Raw genomic sequence first — 10,824 nt, forward strand, 5'->3', positions numbered from 1 at the left:
AAAGCGCATCTTCTCGGCACCACCATTGACATGCATATCAGCCTTGAAAGGGGACAATTAACACATGTTCTCCAGTGGCCTCAAAGCTTAAAGTTTCACTCTCATATTAAACAGACGTTCATTTCTAAACCTATGGGTGCGTATTAAAAAGAGAAGAAACTTTAAATGGCTCACTTCAGTGCTCAAACCCATCATGTTCTCTGTGCAACAAATTTATGTCCTGTATCAAACACAGTGATTAAATGATGATTAAATGATTCATGTATAATTATCAAGTGCCAGGATTCATTTACAGCGATAAATGTCAGAAAATGTGATCCTCGTTTATTTGTAAAAGCAACTGTTAAAGTAATTATGCCCCTATATAATATTTTTAATTTATGGGACAGTTTCCCATTCCCATGTTTTTGAACAGAGAATTCCATTCATGTTCTCTTTTAGTCTAGGCCTGATCCATGAACAGGAAACCGACCGTATGAGTTTAACCCTCAGTGTCGACCTCTAAACCCTCCATAAACCCACGAACACCTACTGGTTATGTGCAGCGCTGACGCTCCCTGCTGGTTGTTTCAGACAGCGAATGTGCTCAGTATTGGACCTCTTATCTTTGAAAGAGGCGGTTGGAAAAGGTGAAATAAATAATTACATTGAATTACATGGTGTCCTGTCAATGGATATTTCAAGGATGTCTTATTTGAATTATTCTTTAGAAGGTGAGCCCTTCTCCTTTTTCCATGCTCTCTTTTTGTATGTAAAGGGATTTAGACTAGTTTGCACATTTAAAACAATGAATAACTCGATTCCCAAGTGAAATCAGTGGTGATCAATGATCTGTTTTTCCTTTGCTATGGAAACTATCTACATTTTACATCATAAACCCAGATCTTGATTCATGAGTCATGAGCAGAGTTGTGTAATATCCATAATGTGTGTGAGTGAAGGAACAAACCTCAACACGCCAGTTTTAAGAAATAAAAAAAAAAAAAAAAATCTATGGTACCTTCCATCATAATTTCACATACTGACACAGTGTCCTATAAGGGCAATATGCAACAAATATTCAATTTCATTATTAATAAAAACCATACATTCTCAAGTCAATTTTCAGCACCCCCCAAACATCTCTAAATAAACACATTTTGTACAGTAACTGCTTTACACAAAGATCATCCAGCAGTATTCAAACAGGCAACAGAACATCATTTCCTGCTGGAGACATCAAACAAACAACAAAAATTAAATCATCTCTTCTGTCCATTCTTTCAGTGCATGCATGGTTTTGCCTTTTGTTGTTAAATTGCATTAACTTAACTGTCAAAGATTGTTTTAATGCAAAACTCTAGGAAAAAACATTTCTTGTCTTTTTTGTTGCATTATGGGTATCATTAAATCAGTTTGAAATCCGTTTATTTAATATTGTATAAGTTCTGCGCTGTCCTCCATGCAATAGAATCAGTTTAAGAGCCCAGTTTAGACTGGTTTATGGCAAAATAGGAATTTGACTAAATAGTATGACATCTGATAATGTAAGGAATCACATTCCTTACACAAGGAATCTGCTGCAGTGACTGGAAAAACCCAAACAACCAATCAGCATTCTGAAGCCTTCTAGAAAGGTTCGGATGCTGCACCATAAACCAGACAGCAGAACAAGTCTCTAGTAGGTAAACATCTGCTGTGGCCTTGCGGGCGGTGGCTGTGGAGTCCCTGCAGCCTGGACCTGGATTTCCTGAGTTTGTTCAGAAGGAGGCTGCTGCTGCACGGTGGTGGGTGTTGCTTCTACAGACCCCTGAGAAAGACCACCCTGAACATCTTGTTGGGTGCTGTCGAGGGTGGGGTTCACATGGTTTCCTTCAGCAGATGCAACAGACCTCCAGGTCAGCGTTGGCTGCTCGAGTTGGTGAGCAATGGGATTAACAAAGGTGGTGAGGTTGATGAAGTGGGTGACCGCGTGGGTGGTGGCTGTAGCTGCTGCTGTCGGGGTGGCGCTGGACCCCACCGACTCAGCGGGCAGTTCGGAGGGCCGGTTGTGCAGCATGGTGGTGCCACTAACAGTGTCAAAGGTAACCGTAAGAATGGAGCTGTCTAGTGTTAGAGGCCGCTCGCTGGGTGTCAGGTGGCCGACCGCTACTGGCTGCAGGCTGGTAAACTGGGCTGATGCTGGCCCGGTGATGGGGGTCACTGTGAGGCTGGATAATCCCACTGAGCCAGCGGGAGACGGATCAGAAGACGAGCTGGGCTCAGCCAGCACCACCACCTATGGATGTTTACATGTCATCTTAGTCCACCTTAGTCTGGTTAATACCCATCTAGCGCTTCACCATATTAAGGTGCAATTTCATTATCGAGAACCTCATTAACTAATCAATGTGACTGTGATGTATATATAAAATACATATATAAAAAACAAATCACAAAGTACTTTTTAAAAAAACCTTTAACTATAAATGGCTTTAAAAGAAAAACTTTTTCATAACTACTCCACATATTCCCATCCTGTAAGGAAACAGTCTAACCTGTTGTATGCTTTGCACAGCAGAGCTTGTCTCGTCGCCCACGTTAGTGGTGAACTCTGACCCCTTACTGTAGTCACTGTACTCGTCTGTGTCAGATCCCATCTCAGAATCCTCAGGCGGCGGTGGTGGTGGCTGCTGCTTCTTCTTCTTAGCTGGGTGGAGTGTCCGGGGTGGCTTCTCTCCAGTCTTTTCCAGGCTGAGAGGGGCCTGGAAGGACGGACAGGGTAGCGACTCGGCTCATCAATGCTTTTAAACCAATATTTCCCCTGAACGATATATGAGCAACAACAACAACAGCAGTAAGCAAACCTGCACAATATTGATTGTGGATGCATCAATGGTAGACGTTCCCTGGAAATCTTCAAAATCATCAATTCTCACAGTTACAACCTTAGGATTAAACAAACAGGTTTTACTTTATTGATAACAGGACATCTGGAACATCTGGCTGCCATTTGTCATTCCTGCCCAAGATTATTTAGGATTAACAGCCCAGACACTTAAGCACCAGGTTGCACACCACAGATAAGATAAGATAATCTTTTATTAGTAACACAAGTGGATTTTGATTGAAATTTCAAAAATACACATCTGAAGAAGTGGTAAATTGTATTCTAACTGCAACTTGTTATGAATGAATAAACTAACTAATATATCAGAAGAAAAATGGACCATAATGAGTTTAATAACGATTCTAAAAAAAAAACTGCACTGCACCGTATGAAGTGTTTTATGACATATGCATTTTTCAACTTCAGTACATTAGGTGGTGAGGCTTTACATGTAACATGAATTCTATATCGGTCTCGTGGGGTCCTGTGAACTTACCTCTGGGTGTTTGCGGCGTAAGTGGCGATTCATGGAGGCGCGGGTAGACACCTTGGTGCCACACATGTGGCAGCTTTGAGCCTCCACTTTCTCATGGGTGAGCTGTTTGTGCTTCTGCAGCATGTACTCAGTCACATACTTCTTATCACACACCTCACAAGACCATGTCTTTCCAACTGCCGAAAGAGAATTCTGATTCAAATACTGGAGCATGACTTTTCATTCTTACCGGTGAGCAGGAGATCCAAAACTGATTCCGTGACGGGAATATGACGTGCCTGTGTGGATGAGTTTGTGTGTTTCCATGGTGTTTCTCTCACTGAAGGTCTTCCCACAAAGCTCACACATGAAGTCCTTCACACCTGCAAAGCACAAAACATAAAAAAACATTTTATAAATAATAATCACAAAAAAAACATTTACAGCACATATTAACAAGGTTAATTGTGAAATTACCAGAAAACTGCCACAAACTGAGGTGTACAGCCGAGAAATAAATGTCAAGAGTACATTTGCACAGTTAAAGTGTTCCTAGCTATACAACTTCCTAATCCTAAATCTGTTACTGAACAACACTGTTGCAAATGGCCATACTGCGTTTGATAAAAAGGCTGAAGAGTTAATTCTAATCCAATCTCACCCGTGTGCCTCTTGTAGTGCTTCAGCATATTGACCTTCTGCGCAAACTTGCGATTGCACTCCTTGCATTCGTACTCTTTGATGCCTTTGTGAAGCTTCATGTGGTGCCTGAGTGCATGTTTGGTCTTCATGCCTGCAAAACAATGACGTTAAACTGTGAAGCAGCCTTCATCAGCGCTGGTGGACTTGTACTATAGTAATCTGTACTATTAGTTATGGGTATGGGTGGTAATGTTCAGAGCATTACCTTTCCCACACTCTGCACACAGGAAGTCCCGGATGTTGTCATGGACTCTTAAGTGCTCCTTTAACATGTCCTTCCTGGCAAAAGACTTTCCACACTGGTTACAGCTGTGGCTCTTCACTCCTTAAAAATGAAAGACACGGAGGATAAATGGTAGGATCGTTCAACATTGGCTCAGATCAGGAATACAAAAGTACACAAACCTGTGTGAATGATTTTGTGTCTTTCCAGGTTCCCGATGCTGTTGAAGATCCGGCCGCACATCTCACATGGGTGGATGTAGCTTTGTGTCAGTACAGGGGGAGATGATTCATTTCATTTAAACAGTACATATTTTCAAGTAAAAATATTATTTGCTGAGCAGTGATATAAGGTTTCTCATACAGCTTGTGCTCCACAAAAAAAAAAAAAAGAGGACAGTTCATAGAACAGTGAAATATATTGCTATAATATCAACTATTCATTCACTTAGCTTTCCATTTAATCTATTATGGAATAATTTAGATAAGTGTTAGATGGATCCATTCTTAATACACATTATGCTATATTTTCTCACCGCTGCACCGCAGGGTCCACCAGCTGCTCGCGGTGGATGACCAGATGGGCGTTGTAGGTTGCCTTCAGGGCAAAGCGGCGGTTGCAGATCACACAGCCATGCCCTCGCTCCTTATGTATGTCCATGATGTGCTTGAGGTAGTCCCGCCCCTTACCAAAACTGACCTAAGTGACGTGAGAAAATACTGGATTGAAAGAAAAGCTTCAGATATGCTGAAGCAAAGTCAGAAATTAGAGGGGAACAGAAAGAGAAAAGACATAAAAACTCACCTGGCACTTCTTACAGCTGTACTTGTGGTACTCTGGGTCCTTCCCATCCTCATCTTCAGAGTTGTCATCGCTGTCGTCCACAGAAATGCCAATCTTCTTTATGAAGTCCACTCTTTCCTGCTCATCCATCAGAGCAATGTCCTACAAGATGAGATCCCATTTTTAAAACCTACCCGCTATTCCTATCCAGGAAAATGGTGCCAAACAGTTATTTATATGAAAACTTGTACCTTAAAATGCACATGGATATGGTCCCTGAGGACATCCACACGGAAAAACTTGCGTCCGCAGATTTCGCAGGTGTATTTCTTGTCCCCATGAGTCAGGAGATGCTTGTTCATGTTGCTCCTGCAAGAGAACACCTGAGAACGAAAAAAAGAAAAAACACAAACGAAACTAGAACATATGATTCAGGAGACTCACTTTTACGGCAAAACTCAACCAGGAAATGAGCCCCAGTGATCCTTCAACTTCAACTGTAAGCCTACTGTACATGTTACCTTGCCACAGATGGGACAAGCAGAGGGCTCCTTCCTGTACTTGGTTCCCTCTTCACCATTGGCCTCTATCTCCTCTCTCTTCAAGCTCTTGGCGCCTATATGGCAGAACAGGGGCAAACAGTACAAATACAGGCTTATTCTCAGAGCTTTCACTTTTTTTCCTGAAGATTGGATCCACGAAGCAGTTCTATCAGTGTCCTCAGCACCCCTTTTCTAATCCGGTGACACTAGCATATTCTGCTGTTCCACAGTGGCTCTACCCTTTGCATTGGTGAACACAGGAAAACATCCTGTTCCATCCTGAACAGACAGAATAAGTCTGGCATGAGGCAGTGAAGCAAAGGCTCCAGTTATTCTCACCTATGATATGGCGTCTCTGGTGGTCCTGCATGACATCTTTCCTATAGAACATTTTGTTGCAGATCTCACAGGCATAGAGCTTCTCGCCATGCTTCTTCTTGTGCTTAGACAGGTTGCTGTTGGTGGAGAAGAAACGCGAGCAGATCTCACACTGGAACGTCTTGTCGTCTGCATCCAAGCAAACAAAAGTCAAGCAAATGAGAGTTTATCCCTTCTTTTTCAAAAGAACTTCCCACTTAAGGAGATACATGCTGGATTGTAATAATTTTAGACAAGAAGAATGGTTGATACCAGTGTAGTAGGTCACTGTGTTCCCACCTGTTCTGCAGTTGTGGAATTTTAAGGCGTTTTCAACACGGAAAGACTTCTCACACGTTGCACACTTATACCTGTACTCCCCATCAGCCTGAGAAGCACGACATTGTACGTACACACACACACACACAGAGCAAATGTTAAACATGCTTAACCTTAGAATACATGATCATCTTCAGATTGTATGTTAGAACAGATTCAGCGTAACTAAAAAAAAACACTACCTCATTTTTGCTGTGTTTATAGGAGATGTGCTGCTTTAGACTCTCTTTACGACTAAACATCTTATCACACTCGTCACACTTAAACAGCTTATCACCTGTTAAGTAAACAGAAAGACTGTTAAAAATTTTAATTCAGCACTAAAAGTGTACAGTGTGCTTTTTCTGGTGGAATCACCAGAAAAAGGTGGGGGGTTGAAGATTTCACGTGGAATCTATAAGTGGAGAGAAATGCACCGTGGGAGCGGACGTGGCGATTCAGGTTACTGCTGTTCTGGAACACCTTGTTGCAGAGGCTGCACTGATAGACGCGCTTATGGTCTCCAGTCTGCCTCAGATAACGCTTCCTCACCCCCAATCTGCTGATAAACATGGGGGGCAAAAAGTGTTTTCATTCAGTCTTAAGGGTGATTAATATTATATGCCAGGTGATATATATAATTCTTGCGATCTGATAATAAATAAAAATAATAATTATTAGAAATTCTATCTTCTCTGTAAAAGACTCCTTACTTTCCAGAGGTCATAAGCCCTGTCATCCGCCCCATTTTGAAATCCAGGTCATCTGGACCAATCACAAGGTCATGGTTATCTAGCCCATCAAGTTCCATGTCTTGAGGGACTGTGTGAGTGGACTCTGCTGGCACTGTGGGAAGGGGTTCTGGTGATTATTAAATGAATGTTCATTGATTAATAGATTATTATTAACAACTAATATCTATACCTGTAATTGTGTAAAATACACACCTTTGATTATTTCTGGCATTTTATGCACCTTAAGCTTTCGTCCTCTGCCAGGCTTCCTTTTTATTTCGGTCGCACGGCTATTAACAGGAATGGCACAGTTAGGCAAGGCCAGGGTCTCCATCTCTGGATCTGGCATGGAGGTGGTGAGTGGAGCTACTGCCTTCACTTCCTGAAGCTGGGTTAGCAGCCGGTCTGGGGACGGAACAACAGTATTTACCACTCAATGGGAGCTTCTTATATTTAAAAAATTAATGCCAGATCAGGTGTGTCTCTCATACATACATATTTATACATACAAACATACATACATATACATATATATGGTCTTCTGTTTCAATCTATGGAATAATATCTGTCAGAGACCATTAGAAAGCAAAACTAAATTTATAGGCCCTGTAAACAAAGTTATTTTGATCACCTAACAACTAATTAGCATTTTTAGAATAAAGCAATAATGGTGCTTCTTCATGACAGATTATAAGTAGACCTATGCAGGTGACAGTTTGTGTATTTATTTCTATCAGGAAAATGCATATATTTACTGAGGTTAATCACATTGATCCCAAGTCTAAGTGCATTACTGTCAACGTGTTTAAGTTGACCGTGGAAGAGTTTTCAAGTGTTTTCTTTAACAAATGGTTTGTCTTGGTGAGAAAAACCCACCTGTGTTGGTAACTTCACGCACGTGGAGACTTGTGGCTCCCACCTTCCCCTGAAGCCCCACAGACTTAACACAAGATGGCAGTGATTCTGTAAAAATAGAACCGAAAGGCTGAGTGACAGGTCTACATAGCTATTTAATAACATATTAATTACTTAAACATAATGGAAGATCTGTAATAAACAATGACAAATAGCGAGTCAATGTTTCCAGAATTGTTTGAGGCAGCATTATACCTGGAAGCGTGTCTACTGGAGGCACTGGAGCAACAGGAGGTTTGAGGACAGGTTTTTCCATCTTCTTGGCATAGAAAGCACCATACCAGACCCTCAGCTCTGTTCCTGGGAGAACATCCTATGGGGGATTACAGATAAACCTCTAAGGGTCTGCAGCAGTAATCGGGTGGTAGTAGCCTAGTGGGTAACACACTCGCCTATGAACCAGAAGACCCAGGTTTAATTCCCACTTACTACCATTGTGTCCCTGAGCAAGACACTTAACCCTAAATTGCTCCAGGGGGGGACTGTCCCTGTAACTACAGATTGTAAATCGCTCTGGATAAATGTAAATGTAATCCAACTCCATTAACTCAGGGTTAAGTGTCTTGCTCAGGGACACAATGGTAGTAGTTGGGGGGTTGAACATATGACTTTGTGGTCTTCTGGTTCAGAGACGAGTGTTACCCTCTAGGCTACTAGCACAGCAGAAGAAGAAGTTAAGTGAGACCTGGGAAGTGTTGAAGAAGACCTCATCGTCTTGCTGGTAAGCAGTCAGGTTTTGATGCGTGTGGTCCATGGCAGGTCGGACCAACATCATCCAGTTACAGTCGTCTTCATTAGAAACATCAAAACAATCTATCACCCCATCTTTCTTGAAGATCTTGACAAAACACAAGAAAGGTTAATTAAGGATTAAACAAAGCACAGGTTACAAATTTGTTGCACCCTAATGATTAAGTCTGTCAAGCTATCAAAACAGCATCAATCTGCTGGGAGTCTGCAGCCTGCAATAGCAACTCACTTTTAGAGGAAATGGTCCTTCTTTTTCCACATGCTGCACCCTCTTCGCCTCGAAGGGACCAAATCGTGTGCGTTTCACCAGCTTCTGAAGGACGAACACCCCCTCAGCCCCTTCATGAACCGATCTGATCTCCAGACTGTCTGGAAGGGATGAGCTAGGCCAAGGACAAACAGAAATATTGTTACTGCCTTCAGCACTGCTCTGTAAATACTATGCCTTTGAAATAATTGTATTATAAATTACACATATTCTCAATCCTATATGTGTAATGTGTATTTCACTTTAGACTGCCTGCTTTGTCATAGCGATGCCGGGGATGTGAGCTTCTGCCAGATCTATTTCAATGCAGCACACATGGCCACTGCAATGGCTGCCACCAAACCCACTGTTTCACTCTGTGTGAGGAACTGAAGAACAAAATTCCATAGGCCCACCCCATCGGTCCCAAGCCGCCATCATACACTCACCGGGCACGGCTCAGGACAAACGAGTCCTTGACGGTGACCACAGGGCCCAATTCGGGACACTCCGAATTATGGTATTGGCCACAGTCCTCGCACCCTGCACCCAAACCAGGAGCCATCAGAGACAAATACGCTCAAATAAATGACTACAGAAAGAGAGAGAAATAAACCACTTACAGACAAACTCCTCTGGAGCCTGTTCCATCATTTTGACAGTCTGCACGAAGGACAGAGAGAAAACAGGAAGTTCCAATAAAAGTGTTTTCTACCAAAAACATGTCATCCCTACATCATTCTTCACAATCAAAGACTGTCATTTAAACCCTGTAGCTACGTTTTCAGGTTCAGATGGGGAAGGCGCATGAAAGAAATGAATGGGGTTTTGTCCATTAAAATAAACTATAAATCATTCTTTATTTGCTGCGTAATTGAGTGTGAATTTGGGGGTTTTTAAGGCGTGAAAAGTCGCTTTGCCTAACTTGTTCAGGATCTGTGGGTGCGAGGTAGACAGAGAGCCCCACAGTCCCAGGCACGAATCGCAGCAAAGGCACCGCAACTGCACCCGAACCCAGCGCGATCCGCACCGGGGGCGCACAGTAAACACGCCGCGGCGCAGACGGGATCCGGGTTTCGCCGGATTCCAAACTGTAGCCGGGTTTTAACTCCGATCTCCGCCCGCTCTGCGGCGCATTCACCGATGCAAATGTAACAAAGAACAATCGGCATGGCGGCTGGAATGGAGACGCGGAGCTCATCTGGAGCCACTTCATTTCAACAAGAAGCGGGCTCCAAAAGCGGCTTTCCCGCGACTTTAGGCCGCGCTCGTGCACGCGGCCGTGGTGCCGCTGAATAAAAGTGAGCGTGTTGTGCGCGAAAAGTGACCAATTTGAGCCGAAACGCGTTACCTGCTTTCCGAGCGAGTACACATTTATTGAATCCTGACTCCGGGTTCCAATCCGCTCCAGAAACCGCGCAGGACCGGAAATATGACCGCGTCACGTGCTCTCTGGGAGATGTAGTTTTTTTTGTCTGTAGTCTGTCTGCAACGCGTGATACGCGTCATAAGCCCACAAGTTAAATACGCTTCAGTTAACGTTTATATATTCTTAATACTACTGCTTAATAAAAGGAAGCAACGAGTATTTTCCCTCAGTGAACCCTAACTTACAGCTTTAAAGTTAAGAGTCATTTAGAAACGTCCTTGTTTTTACAAGAGTAGAGTAAAAAAATAGGAACTAACAAATTTAATGTAGTCGAAATAGCTACTGTGTTTTTCAAATAATTGAAAATGATTTTCTAACAAAGAAGCTTTTAAACTGATAGCCTTGGATCTGACAACAAGCCTCTTTTTTCCATTCTATCTATAATCTATTCATGAATGCAATTTACGTCTTTTTAATGCAGCAAACAATTGTTTATCAGTAGTGTACGTTACATTACACATTTAATTTTGTTCCAATAAATCCAACAATACAAAAACGATC

At 42.4% G+C, this 10,824-nt stretch overlaps 1 protein-coding gene across 4 annotated transcripts; it reads right to left on the bottom strand.

The window, feature by feature from the left end:
- Nucleotides 1-1,042: 1,042 nt before the first annotated feature.
- On the bottom strand, nt 1,043-10,326 carry prdm15 (PR domain containing 15). Of its 4 annotated transcripts, none has more exons than XM_028983730.1 (25): nt 10,246-10,304; nt 9,518-9,557; nt 9,344-9,437; nt 8,877-9,030; nt 8,583-8,735; nt 8,093-8,210; nt 7,859-7,945; nt 7,196-7,387; nt 6,962-7,094; nt 6,686-6,810; nt 6,452-6,546; nt 6,231-6,318; nt 5,913-6,080; nt 5,553-5,647; nt 5,283-5,414; nt 5,053-5,193; nt 4,784-4,947; nt 4,431-4,510; nt 4,231-4,350; nt 3,985-4,116; nt 3,623-3,706; nt 3,345-3,520; nt 2,826-2,906; nt 2,517-2,723; nt 1,043-2,257 (listed from the first exon to the last, which is right to left on the bottom strand). In XM_028983730.1, the coding sequence occupies exons 2-25, from the start codon at nt 9,546-9,548 to the stop codon at nt 1,658-1,660; spliced, it is 3,450 nt and encodes a 1,149-aa protein (XP_028839563.1). In that variant the 5' UTR covers nt 9,549-9,557; nt 10,246-10,304; the 3' UTR covers nt 1,043-1,657. The 4 variants fall into 4 exon arrangements, with proteins under 4 accessions (XP_028839563.1, XP_028839561.1, XP_028839560.1 ...); XM_028983728.1 differs by having other exon boundaries at nt 6,686-6,807; nt 6,962-7,109; XM_028983727.1 differs by having other exon boundaries at nt 6,962-7,109.
- Between the last annotated feature and the right edge of the window lie 498 nt (nt 10,327-10,824).

Source organism: Denticeps clupeoides, chromosome 6 (assembly GCF_900700375.1).
Source record: "Denticeps clupeoides chromosome 6, fDenClu1.1, whole genome shotgun sequence".
NCBI classification, from domain to species: Eukaryota; Metazoa; Chordata; class Actinopteri; order Clupeiformes; family Denticipitidae; genus Denticeps; species Denticeps clupeoides.

Coding starts and splice junctions, on each gene's coding strand:
- prdm15 (XM_028983727.1), bottom strand. CDS start 9,548: ATGATGGAACAGGCTCCAGAGGAGTTTGTCT. Junction 9,438..9,517: donor GGCTCCAGAGGAGTTTGTCT/GTAAGTGGTTTA, acceptor GTTTGGGTGCAG/GGTGCGAGGACTGTGGCCAA. Junction 3,707..3,984: donor GCACTACAAGAGGCACACGG/GTGAGATTGGAT, acceptor TGTGCTTTGCAG/GTGTGAAGGACTTCATGTGT.